The sequence below is a fragment of the Macrotis lagotis genome, chromosome 1 (genome assembly GCF_037893015.1).
Source record: "Macrotis lagotis isolate mMagLag1 chromosome 1, bilby.v1.9.chrom.fasta, whole genome shotgun sequence".
NCBI lineage: Eukaryota > Metazoa > Chordata > Mammalia > Peramelemorphia > Peramelidae > Macrotis > Macrotis lagotis.
This window is the reverse complement of record NC_133658.1, coordinates 398,806,394-398,823,635: the sequence shown is the minus strand read 5'-3', so window position 1 is coordinate 398,823,635 and position 17,242 is coordinate 398,806,394. Positions and strand designations below refer to the sequence as shown.

At 33.9% G+C, this 17,242-nt stretch overlaps 1 protein-coding gene across 2 annotated transcripts in view; it reads left to right on the top strand.

The window, feature by feature from the left end:
- Positions 1-16,899, top strand: part of G3BP1 (G3BP stress granule assembly factor 1) — a 30,960-nt gene extending 14,061 nt beyond the window's left edge. Inside the window, exons 2-12 of one of the 2 annotated variants that reach the window (XM_074212571.1) lie at positions 1,833-1,946; positions 2,859-2,940; positions 3,589-3,762; positions 5,396-5,486; positions 6,326-6,419; positions 7,713-7,914; positions 9,479-9,580; positions 9,755-9,866; positions 9,985-10,113; positions 10,214-10,323; positions 15,962-16,899. In XM_074212571.1, coding sequence (XP_074068672.1) covers positions 1,852-1,946; positions 2,859-2,940; positions 3,589-3,762; positions 5,396-5,486; positions 6,326-6,419; positions 7,713-7,914; positions 9,479-9,580; positions 9,755-9,866; positions 9,985-10,113; positions 10,214-10,323; positions 15,962-16,168 — 1,398 coding nt within the window. In that variant the 5' untranslated portion in view covers positions 1,833-1,851 and the 3' untranslated portion in view covers positions 16,169-16,899. Of the gene's footprint in view, positions 1-1,832; positions 1,947-2,858; positions 2,941-3,588; positions 3,763-5,395; positions 5,487-6,325; positions 6,420-7,712; positions 7,915-9,478; positions 9,581-9,754; positions 9,867-9,984; positions 10,114-10,192; positions 10,324-15,961 lie in introns of both variants that reach the window. The other variant, XM_074212570.1, reaches the window with a different exon arrangement.
- The last annotated feature ends 343 nt before the right edge of the window (positions 16,900-17,242 follow it).

Here is a 17,242-nt window from a genome sequence, read left to right as displayed (position 1 = left end):
ATTCTTCCCATATTAAAAAACTCCCAATAAAAAAAATCATCCAATATAAAAACGGGAAAACTAGAACACTCAGCAGAACTAACTGAATATATCATCCAAATCTGCTATTAATATATAGTGATCCATGTTAGGTTTTCAGTATATTCATTGGGTTATTTTTTGGTACAACAAGCCTTACTCATTACACTTAGTGTTCTGTGGCGGGTTGGGATTGGGTTGGAGGGTCGTATTGGGGGGAATGAAAGTTAGTCTTTTCTGTTTATATTGTTATAATTATAAATGTTTTTCTGGTTTTCCTTAATTTGCCTTTTAGCTTCTAATATATCCTTATGTTCCATCATGTACCACAGTTTTGATGAGTCATTCCTAATTAATGGACATTTCCTTGAATTTCATTTCTTAGCCACTGCAAAAAAGTGCTCATAAATATACTGGTACATTTATAAATAAGTTTATGTTTATGGAATTTATAAATTATCAAAAATATTTTTGGGCCAAAAAAAATCCCACCAGGAAAAAACCTCCAAAATCTCTATCCAACATAGACCTGTGTTTGAGAATAGTTATCATTTTTCCTTTGAGTTGCTGTATGTGTTTGAACCACCAGACTTGAAGTAAAATTATAAGATGTGATTAAGACCTGAACAGTTGACAGTTGACATAAATGTCTTGACTTTCATGTCATTCTAGGTCCAGATGAATTAGAAATACATTCTACTTTCATAGAGAATAGACATAGGAGTTAAAGAACTGTAAAACAGAAGCAGATAATTGGTAGCTCCTAGATTATTGTATTATAGATTGCATTATTTTATGATGTATACCATTTCTCAGAATTCATATTTATAAATTCTATTGTAAATATATTTTGTTCTATTTTTGGAAATTATGTAATTTTTTGCACACTTTATAAATCTCTTTTGTAAGTCTAGCCTTGTTTTATTATTTGTTAATTGTTAAATAAATATATCTGTAGAATCTCTGATTTAGGAAGGTTTAATCTAGCTTTTATTTGAACTATCACAATGATAGATTTTTTATTTCCTGAAGGAAACCATTTCATTGTTTTATGGCTCTATTTAGAAAGTTTTTCCTTATTCTTTTGAATGCTTCTTCCTGGCAATTTTATTTTGATTATGATCCTGTTCTCTTAACCGAAGGGTGGGGAACCTTTGACCCACTGTACTGGTTTGGTGTTGCCAAGGCAACTGTAGACGAACTCATTTCAATAAATCTAGGAACTTCTTAGGGTTCAATTAATTAAATGTTTGACCAAATATAGCCTGCAAATATTGTCTGCTTTCTTATGGCTGTCCGTCAGATATCTGAAGGGATAATCTCATACATCCCATAATGTATAAAACAACCTAACCAAACAATAGAATACAAAATTTTCATAGTGCAGTGAAACATTTTTCCTTCTAAAAAGTCTAGACTTTTATAAGGAATTTTCTTACCTCCTCACTATGGAACTTACCTATACCTTTAAAAGTTATTTTAATTGATTTCATCCTTTAGAATTTGTTTTTGAATCTTATTGGTATATTGGCTAATTTCACCACAAAGTTTCTCTCAGAATTTTTCTTCTAAATTATTGAATTTTTCTTATGATTGCTAGGCAAATGATTTCAGAGAGAATAGAAAATGAAAAGCTCACTGAGCCACGTTGTTCTAAAGTGACATAGATTTAAGTGTACTCTTCTTTCTATGTTACTTTTATTTTTGATGGAACATAATTATTTATTTTGTGGTTTAAGTTATTATGTGCCCCATATGAATATGAAGAAAATACAATTTAGATTTATTTGTGTCATTTTTTTTTTTCCTCTTAGGTTGCAGTTGACCAAAGAGATGGTTATGGAGAAGCCAAGTCCCCTGCTGGTCAGGCGGGAATTTGTGAGACAGTATTATACTTTGTTGAACCAGGCACCAGACATGCTGCATAGGTAGGCATTTTTTTATTAAACTGTACTGTGATCAAATGCAGAATATGTTTTGATCAGAAACTAGAAAGAGCATTGGCCTGTTTAAACTTCTGTTTCCTCATCTGTAAAATTAGGTAATGCTGTTTTTACTAATTGTATGGCTAAGGAGGAAAGTGCTTTCTAAATGGTAAATAGGCACTATTATTGCTTAAAATCCTCAAGGGTGCCCTGCTTCAGGACTTTATAGGAAAACCAGACATTGATTCTTGAAAAAAATCCCACAATATTACACTTCATATATACATATATATATATAAAGAAAACTTGTCTAATTGAATTTAAAAAGCAGCTTTTAAAAGTAAAAAATTGAGCAAGATTCTTTTTCTTTGAGCTGAAATTTACTGTCAACTCTTGAAGTTGACTTTCAACTTTATTTTTCCAATTACGTATTATGAAAGTTTTTTACCTTTCATCAACTTGAATATAAGTTATGCCATTTTCTTTCACCATTCCTTTTCCCTCCCTCCCCTCAGTGGCAAACAGTTTAGTGAACACTGTACATGTCCATTTGTGTTAATCTGTTTACATATTAGTCATTATATGCATGAGGAATTCGGACTAAGGAAAAAGAAAGAATACCCTGGGATAGAAAGGAAAGAAATTTTTAAAGAGTAAACACAGTGTTCATTCAGATTCTGTGGTGGTTTTTTGTATTTTTTGGAGGCCGTAGGGGGTGGTCTGGATGTGAATGACATTGTCCTTAACAGGTCTCCCAGGGTTGTCCTAGCTCTGAACTGCTGAGAGGAGTTACATCCATCCTAGATCAACTTAGTGTTGTTCCTAGATCAACTTAGTGTTGTTAATATGTATAATGTCTTGGTTCTGCTCTCTTCTTAGCAAGATTCTTGAGAGTCATCAGGTCTTGTTTTACAGGTTTTATGGAAAGAACTCATCTTATGTTCATGGAGGTTTGGATTCCAATGGAAAACCAGCTGATGCTGTCTATGGACAAAAAGTAAGTATTTTGAAACAACTGACAATTTTTTCCCTTTAGACTATTGTTTAAATCTAATATCTAAAAACAAAATGTAAAATTGTGAGAAATACATATTTCTAAAATTTCTAAACTGACTTGAACTGATTTATTGACTTTAAATCAGTAATTGCAGGATAATTGGTTTATGGAAGTTTCACTTAGTCTTGGTTTTTAATTGTTATCTTAACCTTTTGTGATAATTGGATAATCCTAGAAATCATGATTTTTTTTTTTTGGTTCAGTCATTGCTTTTTTTAGGTACCAGTTATGCAATATGCTCAGTGATTAACTGAACTTAACTAGCTCAAAAGCTAATTGGATGAAGTAGGATTTCTATATAAGGATATGATAAATATGTAGGAAGAAGGAATCAAATTAGAAAACAAGGATAAGCTGGGTAGACCCTTGTAAGGAAATGAAACTATTAATGTAGTGAAATAATTATGAAAGTGAGGTTTTTAAGCCATAGGTGATAGAATTTTGTAGAATAAAAAAATAGGAAAAAAGGAAAAGAAAGGTTCCCTTGAAAGTATAAACTTGGAGAATGAGTTAATACTACCTAATTTGATCTCTTGTTGAAACTGAATAAATTTAAATTGGGTTAACTGACTTACCTGACTTCTTTAGGAAATTCTTCGGAAAGTGATGTCCCAAAACTTTACAAATTGTCACACTAAGATTCATCATGTGGATGCTCATGCTACCCTCAATGATGGTGTTGTGGTCCAGGTGATGGGCTTGCTGTCTAATAATAACCAAGCATTTCGGAGATTCATGCAGACATTTGTACTTGCACCGGAGGTATGTATTGATGTGAACTGTCATTTTTAATTGTGTGACCACCTCAAATCAAAATAGTGAATTGGAAAATAAATAAAAAAAAACAGTGAATTGGCATATACCACTGAAAATGACTTTGAAGATCATTTAAACCTCACAAGTTGTACTGTTTTTATAATTGCCAAGTTAATAAGCACTCTCTTGTTTGATTTTGTCTCATTAGTTAATTCTTTTGTTACAGTTGTCTGATTTATAATTCTAGTCCATTGCTTTATGTTGTTTTCCATAACTGAACAATTAAAAAATTTGGAAATATAAGACCATGAGAGAAGAGGCATTGTGTCCTCTGTCTGCAATTTTATACAGAAAAAAATTGAATATTTCTTGTCACACTTTGAGACAGCCAGTTTTCATTGTTTGGTAGTTCTAATTAGTAGAAAGTTCTTGACTTTGTCATATTAGGCTGGTAGTCACTTCCATGTAACCTGGCCTATCAGTAACCTTAGTTGTGCTCTGTGTAGAAATATAATTTTTTCATGTGACAGCCCTTCAGACATTTGGAGGTTTCATTTATGTTTCTTTTTTTCACTTGTGGAAAGTTTTTTTGATGCTGTTGTTATAGAATGTGATTTTGAATGTCTTCCTCCCATTGTGCTTAATCTCTTTTAAATATTATTCAAAGTTAGTGTTCTTATTAGAAGGAATGGAACACAACTCATTGCACTTGGAAAAATTGTTTTTATATTACTGCTTTAAGTCTCAGCTTAGAGGAGGTCTTAAGACTTGACAATTAATGTAATTAGAATAAATTCTCTATTTTTATTAGACCTCCAGATGAGCCAAGTACAAAATACTATCCAGGTCAAGATTACCACATTTACTTTAATGGATTCCTTAAAACTGGGAGTTGAGATGCAGTAATTTCTTGTTAAAGTATATCCAAAATACCAAAGACAACTGATAAAAAAGCAACCTGGAAAGGGGAAAACCCTTGACTGAGGAGATAAAAAGAAGTGTAAAGGGAAATTCCCTGGGATCTTGGGAGCTTTCAGCCAGAAACCTAAAACTTTATCTCTATCTCGTCACTCATGCTGAGTCCTAGTCAGCCTACTTGAGTGCAAAGTTAACTCAGACTACCCAGGGTTCCTCCACTTCCTGGCTCACAACACTTCACTCTCAACCTTAATAACCAGTAATCTAAATGATCTGGGTCCTATATAATCTTTGCAGTATATTAATTTCTGCCCCTGATCCTTTTAGACAATTGAGAATGAGCAATCAAAACAGCAACAAAGGACAGGCAAGAACCCTTCTTACTGACCTATCCAGTCATCTGGGGCCCTCCCATGGATGTGTGTGGGTCAAGTCTGACCCTATTTGTGCTCTTCTTGTAGCTGTGGTCAGAGCTCTTTAATTCTCAGCTTCAAACCATAGTGCTACTGCCACTGCCCTTTCCTTAGCATGTATGTTAATTAAGGAGTGTTATTGCCTGTTTTTTCTTAGTATTTGTAATATTGAGCACAATAGATTTTACAAATTTTACTCCAGTCTATTAAAAAATGTAAGCTCATTCATTCAGTCATTATACTTTAGATGATTGGGTTCTTGAAATGCCAGCTGAGTTAGTAAATGCCTTTTTCTTCTTGCACTTCAGGGTTCTGTTGCAAACAAATTCTATGTTCATAATGACATCTTCCGATATCAAGATGAGGTTTTTGGTGGCTTTGTCACGGAACCCCAAGAAGGTAAAGAAAACAATACATACTGACTTTCCTTTTTATATGCCAGTTTATTTGCCATCTATCAATGTCTTGGGGCTACTATGTAGAGGCTGATATTTTTAGTTCATTGACATTATTTGAATCTTTGTCGTTGTAACTTGTAACTAAAAATGTTTTTTCTATTTAATTTGAATGGGGCACCTACATTTCTTTACTGTTAATCACCTTATACAGAATCCAGCTCATGGAACTGATTGTTAAATTTTCAAAGTTTTTATGCCTTGGAAATTGGCAAATCTATAAATCTGGGTTTGGTTTACTGTTTTGTTCAGATTTAAGAAAATGATAATGATGGTAATGCGAATTAACCTTAAAGTGTATATTGTATACACATTTATCTTCCCAGAGTCACTTGTTAGTTAAATATTTACCAGTACACAGCTGGGTTCATATGAGAAGACCATCTAATAGGTTCAATACAGTGGTTTTTATGAGATAAGTAACTCCTTCCTCTTAATTGAGGTTTAGGATAATTCTACCATGTACTGTATCTTACCCACTTTTAGAGGGCAAGGGAGATAATACAATTGACTTTATAAATAAAATGTAATCAGTGTTAGACATCGCACTGCACACTCCAGGTTCCTATCTTATATTTGTTCTTTAGTAAAAGATTTTATTTCCATTGAGGGATGCTTCCACAAAGAGCTAAAGCCTTGACTTGATTTTAAAGGTTCTGCTAACTAGGGTTGCTTTCTCATGTATTACTTCTCTCTCCAAATGGTTTGCATAATTTTTTTTTGAATTCATACCTGTTGACTGAATGGTGAAATTGTGTAAATTAATCTTATTTCCCAAAATAGAATCTGAGGAAGAAGTAGAAGAACCAGAGGAAAGACAGCAGACTCCTGAGGTAGTTCCCGATGATTCTGGAAATTTTTATGACCAGACAGTGAGGTAAAGAAACTTTTTTAGGACTGATTAGAAATTTGTATCTATAGTCAGTTTCCTTGCATTTTAGTAGGAATTTATTAATAAATCCTATAATCATAGAATTCAGAATTTTTCTAAAAACAGAAACAGTTTTTTGGAATATTTTGAGCTCTTAATGGTTTTAAAAAAATCCTTGAATTTATAGTTAATGCATTAAGATCACACAGCCAGTGAATAATAGATAAAAGACTTGGAGTTCGGAGAATGTATGTATTTTTCCTATGTCTGGGATTGTTTCAGACTCTTCATGACCACCTCTGGGATTTTCTTGCATATACTGAAATGTTTGCCTTTTCCTACTTCAGGTCATTTTATAGATGAGTTACTGATGCAAACAGCATTAAATGACTTGCCAAGGGTCATAACAGTGTATTATCTGGTTCGAGGCCATATTTGAACTCCTAGTAGTAGTCACTTCCATGTAACTTGGCCTATCAGTAACCTTAGTTGTGCTCTATAGAAATATAGTTTTTTCATGTGACAACCCTTCAGACATTTGGAGGTTTCATTTATGTTTCTTTTTTTTTCTCCTGACTCTAGGATTGGCACTCTACTGTCCTACCTCTAGATACTTTCTAGTTATTAAGATATAGGCATATCATTTAATCTCTTAAAGACTCAGTTTCCTTATCTAAAATGGAGACTATCTGAATCCTGTACCTCTTGGTAGTTGTGAGAAATGCTTTGTAAACCTAAAGGATTATCTAAATGTAAATTGTTTTTATGATATCATTCTATGTGTTTTATTTTATCTTTCACTTAAATGAATTCACCAGATAGACATCAACTATATATCTAGATAAAAAGGATGAGGGACAATACTCCTTTTTGTTATTCAGTCACAATTATTGAGCAATATGTTAAATGCTTTATGTCTTCCTTGAGCTTAGAATCTAATTGGAAGAAGTCAAGCAGCATGACAAACAATAGAAGAATTAAATACTGTAAAACAGGATTGCACTGAATGAAACGTTAGGTATTTAATTTGTTCCAACTTCGAATGGTTATGTGCACTCTATTAGAAGGAGAAAGATTTTATTTTTAGAAAATTTATTTCCAGTTTTAAAAACAAGTATTAAAAAAAATCCACCAACCTGTGATTGTTTTTTTTCCCTCCTTTTCTCCAGTCTTCTGGAGAATTATTATTTCTTGATTTTGGTTTTTGGCTAGGGTCAAAACTGTGGAACTAAGACATAGTCAGCTTTACTTGTTGGACTCTAGGAAATAGAATGACTTGTTGATACTTCACATTACAAGCAATGACCTGGAGGAGCATCTCGAAGAACCTGTTGTGGAACCAGAACCAGAGCCAGAACCAGAGCCTGCACAAGAAACTGAACCTGAAATTCATGAAGAAAAGTCTGAACCAGCTTTGGAAGAGCCTGTTACTGAGGAGACTCAAAAGAGTTCATCTCCTGTACCTGTGGATTCTGCTCCTGCAGTCCAAGAGGATTTGAGAGTAAGGAAATTACCATACTGCTCTCTGGCAACACTTGTTTTTCATAATCCAATAATTTGTATAGAATATACACCCAAATTTGTAGTAAAAATTTTTTCATTTTAAATTCTTGGTCCTTCCTTCTGATAACAAAGTTCAAGATTATTCTCTTTTAAATATATTTCGTTTTTTTTAAAAATGTCACTAAAATCCTTTGATTTCCACTATTCCCTTTTGGAAAGTCATCCCAAATAGCCAATGTTTTTTAAACTACAAATAATAAAGGAGGAAAAGAATAACTGATCAGCTCATTTAAAAAGTCTAAAAATATAATTTATTATGACTGGGGACCTTTTCACCTCTACAGAAGAATGCAATGGGCTATCTTCTCATACCTCCTTTGGAGTTATGCTTTGTTCATGTAAATTTGCAACATGAACTTTTATGGTTCTTAATATTTTTGCTTGGTTCTGCTTAATTATCTTATGTATCTGTTCAAGTAAATCTTTTCATGTTTTTCTGTATTCCTCATCCTATTTGTTTCTTTACTGTGTATTCATTTTCTATTACATTCATGTATCACAGTTTATTTAGCTATTTTCCATTTGCTTTGTTTTTAATTTACTATTACCAAAAAATACTGTCATAGATATTTTGATTTCTATTTGGACTTTTATTCTGTGACCTCCATTTTGTGTGTGTGTAAGATTGAAATCTCTGAATTAAAGGATATGGACACTTTGGTTGCTTTATTTGCATAATTCTAAATTGCTTTAGAAAATGATTGTACTTATTTACAGCTCCATCAATAATGCACTAACCCTCCAACATTGATTATTTCCATATTTTTTCATCTTTTCCACTTCAATATATAGTGGATGAGTATTTTATAATTATATAAGTTTACCACAGTCTTAGGACCCAAGCATCCTTTAACCCCCTTCCTTTTAACTGAATTTGATGAATTGTCATTGTACTCTTAACTACAACATTCTCCATGTACTGTATTTAACCTGTTCAGTACTCAATATCCATAACTTCTACTTCCTCCTTCATATGAGCCTATTAAAATTCAACCCCTGGACTCTTTTTCTTTTGATGAAGGAATATAATTATCACCTTCCCTCCACCCTCTGTTTTCCCATTTCTCCCTACATGTCTGCAGCACTTTAATTTGATCTGCTGTAATGTTTATCTTTCCCCCTTATTTTTGTCTCTCTTCTTTCTCACTTCCCCTTTGTATTTGGACTAGCTTAAGATTCCCATAAGGAAAATGATTATCTGAGTTCTAGAATGAATTATTTTTCTCTGGGGCAGTACTCTACATTATAGTGTGTTACCTTTAATGAAACAGTAATTCTGCCCTCAAGCAGAAAACATGGTTGCTATCATTTTAAAGATTGCTAAATGAGTATGTTTGGGACTCTAACTCTAGGCATTAACCTTAATACTGAAAAACCCTTGAAAGCAGGAGTGGATGGATATGTAAACTTATACACTAGGAGTATCTGCAGGGATAGTCTCTGCTTCTAAGGAATAGAGTTAGATATTATGACTGATCTTTTGTTTATACCATTTCCTTTAGACGTTTTCCTGGGCATCTGTGACTAGTAAGAACCTTCCACCTAGTGGAGCTGTTCCAGTGTCTGGGATACCACCTCATGTTGTTAAAGTACCAGCTTCACAGGTGAGGTTCTAATATGAAAGTTGGATGAGTTTATTCTTAATTTGACTTTAGAAGCCTTTTTTTGTTGGTTCTCTATTGTTTCAAATATTGTAGCAGTTTAACTTAGATTAGTTAGGAATTCTAATATGGTGAGCTTCATTTATTTATATACAAATTAAGTTGTTTTTAATCTAGGCTCGCCCGGAATCAAAACCTGAATCTCAGACACCTCCACAGAGGCCCCAGAGGGACCAGAGAGTGAGGGAGCAACGGACTAATATCCCTCCTCAGAGGGGACCTAGACCAAGTAAGAGCACTTTTGGAAGTATGATTTGTCTTAAGGGCCATTGAAATCAGTTCGAACTTTAAAAAAAATTTTTTTTAAAAGTTATAGTAAAACTTGAAACATTTTATTTCTTTTCAAGTTCGTGAAGGTGGAGAACAGGGTGATATGGATACAAGGAGAATTGTGAGATATCCAGACAGTCACCAGCTTTTTGTTGGAAATCTTCCACATGATGTGGACAAAGCAGAACTAAAAGATTTCTTCCAAAGTAGGTTACTGAATTGTTGGAACTTGAGTTGAAAGTGTAAGTTCTCTTGGCATAACAACAGGCTAACAAATGACCGAAGGTTTTTGTGTTTCGTTCAAAGGTTATGGGAATGTTGTGGAACTTCGAATTAATAGTGGTGGGAAGCTACCCAATTTTGGTTTTGTGGTGTTTGATGACCCAGAGCCAGTTCAGAAGATCCTTGGCAGCAGGGTAAGAATAGTTCGTACGTATAATATTGTATTTCTAAATAATCATGGTATATTGGTTATAAAAATTTGTGTTTGAAAATATTTCATGACTTTGAATGAGAATTTTTTTTTAGATTTAACCAAATATCTGCTGAATTCCATTTTAGTCTGTTTAGTCTATTTAAATATCAAAGTTCATAAAACTACATAAAGTTCCTCTACCTTATTTTGTAAATGAACTTATATATATAAAGACACATGTATGTATATGCATAACTTTGTATAGCTAAAAACCAAGATTTTCATTCATAAATACTATTATATTCCAGACCCTTGCCCTGTAGCTTGCCACTTATTGTACAAATATAATTTAGAAATAAGGTTATAGGATGTGGTAGTAAGTGAGAGAATGGAAATGACTAAAATAAAGTCATTTAATTCTTTGAATAAATTACTTGACTGAGGAAACAACTCCAGTCATAGTATAAAGATGAGTTCTTCCAGGAAAAACTATAAATAGCATCCTAACACTTCCATTAGTGAGATTGATTTGTTGTCAGAAGAGAGTAACTATATCAGAAGGGGTGGTGTAGTATAGTATATTGTTTTGTTTTGTATTTACATATTAAAATTTCTGAGAAGTCATCTATGAAACTTATTTTTGTAGATTTATATTGCGTTATTTTTCCTAATAGTTTCAGCAACCAGTAGAAAAATGATGTAAAATTTGATGAAGCTAATACAAAATTTGATATTCTTACCCACTTTTCTTATTTCTGGTTTTTTTTTTTTTGGTCATTAAAAGAAGCAGAATTGTAAATCATGGAGGTTTAATCAGGGAACTTAGATTAGTGCTTTAAAATGATAAAGCATACTACTGTGACTTGGCCCAGGAGGGAGTTAGAAAAGTTAAATTTCTTATTTTTCTTCCCTAGTCTCTACAAAATTCTGGGCTTGAATAGACATCACCCCATTTTCTAAAACATTGGAGAAAATTGGTCAAAATAATATGATAGCCTTCCATTTATAAAATTCCAATTAGTAAACAAATTTTTCTCCCTTAACCAACTTCCTATATAACATTCCGTTAATGTTTAGTGTGAGCAGTATTTATTTATTATTTTGAGAACTATTGGCGACATTAGACTTCATTGTTTCTGAGTTGGAGGGTTCATGTAATCCAGTATTCGTTTTATCCATGAGTGGGCCAATAGTAGACATGTGAAACGTCCATTGTCACCAGAAGCTTTATGACAGAACCCATTGACCCTATTTGGTCTTCCTCATACCTGAGTCAGGTTATATGTTAGGATGAAGATCATGATTTTAAACTTAAGTTGCTTTTCAGAAAAGCTTAATTTTTTTCCCCCTTTTAGCCATTATAAACTCATAACTTTAGCATAAGTCTATTTGTTTATTTTCCCCTGTGATGATTGTCAGATCCTAGGAGTGTCTTGGACAGTAGTCAGATTAAAACACGATTTTTTCCCTCTTGCTTCTTAATTCCTCTCTCCATTTTATAAAGGTTCTTTCCTCTCTTTATATACATTTATTTGCCTCATTTTTAAAAAAAAGTTTGATTTAAATTTTCCTTGGTTGCATATAAAACCAAATTTTAATATTCATTTTTGAAGCTGAATTCCTAATACTCTACTTCTTCCTACCCCATATCTCCTCCATTGATAAAGCAAGTTATTTAATATAGGTTAAAAATATGTAGCCTTGCAAAACATTTCCATAATAGTCATGTTGTAAAAGAAAACAGACACTTTCCCATCCCCCCCAAAAAAGGAGCCTCAAGATAAAATTTAAAAAGGTATGCTTCTGTCTGTTTTCAGACACTATTAGCTCTCTCTGCTCTGGGGATGGATAGCTTTCTTTATTATAAGTCTTGCAGAGCTCTATTGGGTCACAGCACTGTTGAAAAAAGCTGTTATCCTATAATATTGCTGTTACTTTGTATACAGTACATTTCCCAGTGCATCTGATCATTTAAGTCTTTCCAAGTTTTAGTGAGCATCCTCTTCATCATTTCATTTGTTTGTTTTTTAACAAGACATTGGGGACTTGCCCAAGGTCACATAGCTAGGTAATTATTAAGTGCCTGAGGCTGGATTTGAACTCCACCTAGCTGCTCCTGTTCATCATTTCATACAGCAGAATAGCATTCTATCAAAATCACATACCACAGTTTATTCAGTCATTCTCCAACTTAATGACCATCACCTTAATTTCCAGTTCCTTGCCACCAGAAAGGAGCTGCTATAAATATCCTTATAGATACATATCCATCTGTTTTTCATCTTTTCTAGAATATAAACCTGGTGGTGACATTGCTGGGTCAAAGAGTATGCATGGTATTATAGCTATTTGGACATAGTACCAAATTACTTTATAGAATGGTTGAATCATTTTATGCCTCCAGTATTAGTTTTCCATTTTCCCTATATCCCCTCCAACATTCATCATTTTCCCTTTCTGTTCTATTAACCAATCCAATAGGTATTAGATAGTACCCCAGAATTGTTCTAATTTGCATTTCTCCAATCAATAGTTGGAACGTTTTTAAAAATATGGTTATAAGTAGTTGATAATCTCATCTGAAAACTGTTCATATCTTTTGATCATTTATCAATTGGGGAATGGCTTTTATTTTCTATAAATTTGACTCCATTCTTTGACAAATGAGGTCTTTATCAAGAAAACTTTTTTGAATATTTTTTCTCCCACAGTTACTATTGCTAACTTTCCCATCATCTTATTTCCCTCCCTCCCTCCATTCTATTCTCTCCCTCCTAACTACTTCCTCCTACTTTTCTCTAGGTTAGGGCTGCATGTGGTTGAAGGATGATTTTATGTGGTCTGCTGTGGGAAGCTGAGCTACTGCAGAACTCTCACTAAAATGGCAAATCAGTATATTGTCTATTGTTTCAATAAAATCTTAACCTGTGCTCTAGAGTTAGATCTCTGTGCCAAATTGAATGCATGTGTTACTCCCTCTCTGAGTCACTTTCTTTTTTTTTCTTTTTGCAGGGCAGTGGGGTTAAATGACTTGCCCAAGGTCACACAGCTAAGCAAGTATTAAGTGTCTGAGGCCAGAATTGAACTCAGGTCCTCCTGTCTCCAGGACTGGTTCTCTATCCATTGGGCCACCTAACTTCCCCTCAATGAGAGTAGGACTCACTTAACCCCCCTCAAATTCCCCCTCTTCCACTCCACTGCAGAAACTTTATGTGGAATAACTTACCTACCTCTTTTCCTCTTTCAGTATGTTTCTCTCACACCCCTTAACTCCATCTTTTTAATATATTTTCCCTTCATATTCAACTCCCACCTTGCCGTTGTTTTTATTATATGCTCCTTCTAATTGTTTTAATAAGTTCATAGAGTTATTAGGACCATCTTTCCATGTAGTAATATAAACAGTTCAATATCATTAAGTCCCTTATGATTTGCCATTGCTGTTAACCTTTTTATGCTTCACTTGAGACTCATATTTGAGGATCATGTTTTTCTGTTCAGTTCTGGTATTTTAATCAGGAAAATTTCAAAGTTCATTGAATATCCATTTTTTCCCAGAAAGAGTATGCTCAGTTTTACTGGTAGTAAATTCCTGATTGTAATCCAAGCTCTTTTACCTTCTGAAATATTCCAGGGAATGATCCCTTAATATAGAAACTACTAAATCTTGTTATCCTATGGTTCCATAATAATTGAAAAGTTTCTTTCTGGCTGCTAGTAATATTTTCTCCATGACTTGGGAGTGCTGAAATTGGGCTATACTATTCCTGGGAGTTTTCATTTTGGATCTTTATCAGTAGGTGATTGGTAGATTCTTTCAACTTCTATTTTGCCCTCTGGTTCTAGAATATCAGGGCAGTTTTTCTTGAAAGATGGTATCTAGGTCCTTTTTTGGTTGTTGATCATGGATTTCAGGTGGTCTAGTTTTTAATATTCCAGGTCAGTTTTTCCTATGAGATTTTCATGTTGTCTTCTAGTTTTTCATTCTTTTAGTTTTGTCTTATTGTATCTCGAAGTCTTACTAAGTCTTCAGCTTCCCTTTGCTCTTTTCTGTATTTTAAAGAATTACTTTCTTCAGTGAACTTTTGTAACTCCTTTTCCATTTGACCAATTCTGCTTTTCAAGGCATTCTTCTAGTTTTGTCTTTTTTTTTTCATTTTACCCAAACTGACTTTTACATTGTTACTTTCTTCAGTAGTTTTTGTTGTCTCTTTCATTAAGCTGCTGATTTGGTTTTTATGATTTTCTCACATCACTGTGAGGAGATGAGCTCTATTGTGTTACTGCTCCTCCTCTTCCTGGGACTGTGATCCAGATAGCCACCCAGATTCAAGAATATGCAAAGCAACACCTCGATGATAGCAAAGGAGACCTCTTACCTCCTTGTGACCCCCCCCCCCCCTTATCCTCTGTGACCTGAGAGTAATTTAGAAGCAAAGCAGCTTTTGCTGCTGTTGATGCAGTAGGTCACAAGGATTGCTCCTGATCTGCTGAGGTTGGGTCTGTGCTGCTGAGGCCTGTGCTGGGTCGTGCTCTACTCTTAACCTAGTGTGGTAGACTCTTCCAATTGACCTTCCAGATTGTCTTTGACAGTCTCTGGGCTGAGAGGTTTGGAAACTCCCACCACTTTCACTGATCCAGTTTTGCCCTATTAGCTATTCTTGATTTCTGGGCTGGTACTACTGGCACAGCATCATTGTACTGCACTCCTTTCACAACTGGTACAGCAGACTCATTTCATGGATTTGCTAAGTAGTCTTGGACTAGATAGTTATTTCCAAGTCTTTCTGTGGATTCTGCATTTTAGAATTTTTCGAATTTTTCAGGGATTGTTTGTTTAATTATTTGGAATGGTTTGAGGGAGAGAATTCTGGCGAGTCCCAATCTTTGATCTACCATCTTGACTCTTTTCTAAGCTTAATGTAAAATGTTTAGTCATTGTATTTTGGCTATATTACCTTCTGCTGGATTGTCTTCTTTACCTATCTTTGTCTGGTACACAGCATAATATTTTGTCTACATAGCAGCCACTTGATAAATGGTTTCTAAAAGTGAATCACCTGAATCTCCTCGAAAAGAACTTTGGCAAATGATCATCTAGCTTCTACTTGAAATCTTTGTGTCAAAGCATAATACCTCTCAAAATAAACAATTTATTTGCTAAGATTATGAAATTTCTTTAAATCATTAACCCAAATCAGGACTATTTTAATATTTCTTTTGCCATTTATATCTTAAAATAGATTAGGCAGTAGCCCTTTTCAGAAGTTTATCTTTTCTCATCCTTAATAGTAATTTGTTCTATTATTACCTCACTCCAAACTCTTAAAAGACTTTATAGTTAAAGAGAACCTTACCTTTTGTGGCAACTGCTGGGGGGGATATCCTGATACCATTTTTGGCTAAAGTTTTTAAGGTTAGACTAGGAATTGAACCAAAGTGCTTTAAAGATCACAGAGTGCTATATAAATGACAAATAAATTGTTCTTTGCACACTTGCTTTTGCTTCTTTCTTTTGAATTCCAAATAGCCTGCTTATTAAATGAAAAACAAATATGTTGCATTTTTGCCCAATTTCTATGTTAAGTATTTAGTGGCATTCAGGAACTGTAATTTTAGAAATCTTTTAACTTTTACAGCCCATCATGTTCAGAGGTGAAGTGCGTTTGAATGTTGAGGAAAAGAAGACTCGAGCTGCCACAGAAGGTGATCGTCGAGAAAACAGAGCACGAGGACCAGGAGGCCCACGCAGTGGGCTAGGTGGTGGAATAAGAGGGCCTCCCCGTGGAGGAATGTCCCAGAAACCAGGATTTGGAGCTGGAAGGGGGATTGGTCAATGTAAATGAATTCAGCACATAGATCTTCACTTGATGGCACAAACCTTTGCTCCTGCAGCGTTGTGAATTTCAGCCTTGAATATCTTGGAATGTGACCCTAGCCTGTTATGTAGACTGCCTACGTTTGATACAATTTCAGGCCCTTTTTTGTTTGTGTTAATGGCTTTTTTGTATGTGCTGTTTTCATTCCCCACTGTCTCCCTTAAGTCCTTGTCCCTAATTCCAGTTTTGTGGAACAATATTTTAGGAAAAGTCGATTTAAAAAAAAAAAAAAAAAACATTTCCCTGCTTGCCTCAAATATACAGACTAGATTTTTTCTTCTTTCTTTTTTTAAGCAACAGCTGTTTTATCCCAAAGGACTATATCTTTGCTTATAACTGATTTTGGAATAATTTTCTTTTTCTTTTTCCACGTGTTCCAAGAATCTTTCAGAAATCCGGGATTTGACAAACATTTTGAGGGCAGAAAAAAAAAAAACAGTTGTTCATTGAGAGCCATGACTACTCTCTGGTTTGGAGTTGTTGCCACTGGAAAAATTGACAGTCATGCTTTTCTCTGTGTCATGGTTAAAAAATGGAATAAAGGGTATTCATAGAAGTTTTTTTTTTTTGCTTTTGATACATGATCACACAAAAATGAATTCTAAACTGCTGTTTTTACCACTTGGAATTTTGGATTGTGGGATAGGTTTCAAATGTGTGGAATTCAACACTTTAAAACACTTTTCATGAATTTGTGGAAAAAAAATTTATTCAAGTAGGGAGCTTTTTTCATGTTTTAGTTTGTTTTTGTAAAAAAGCAAAACAAAACAAAAAAACAGCAAAATTGTTGTGCCTTCTATTTATCTCTCATTCCAGTCTTGGCAAATTGTTTTAAAATAAATAAAAAATAAAAACATCTAGATTTGCTTTATCAGGTTCAGAGTAAGTGGGAATTTTTCCTGCAAATGTTTTGTTAGATTGTTTTTCATCTTAAACATTACCTACATATTATTTTATCAAGTGTTCATACTTAACTAACTGGTTCTTAAAGGTGTACGGAAGGTGAATCTAAACTGGAATGCTTTTGAGGCACTTTTGATT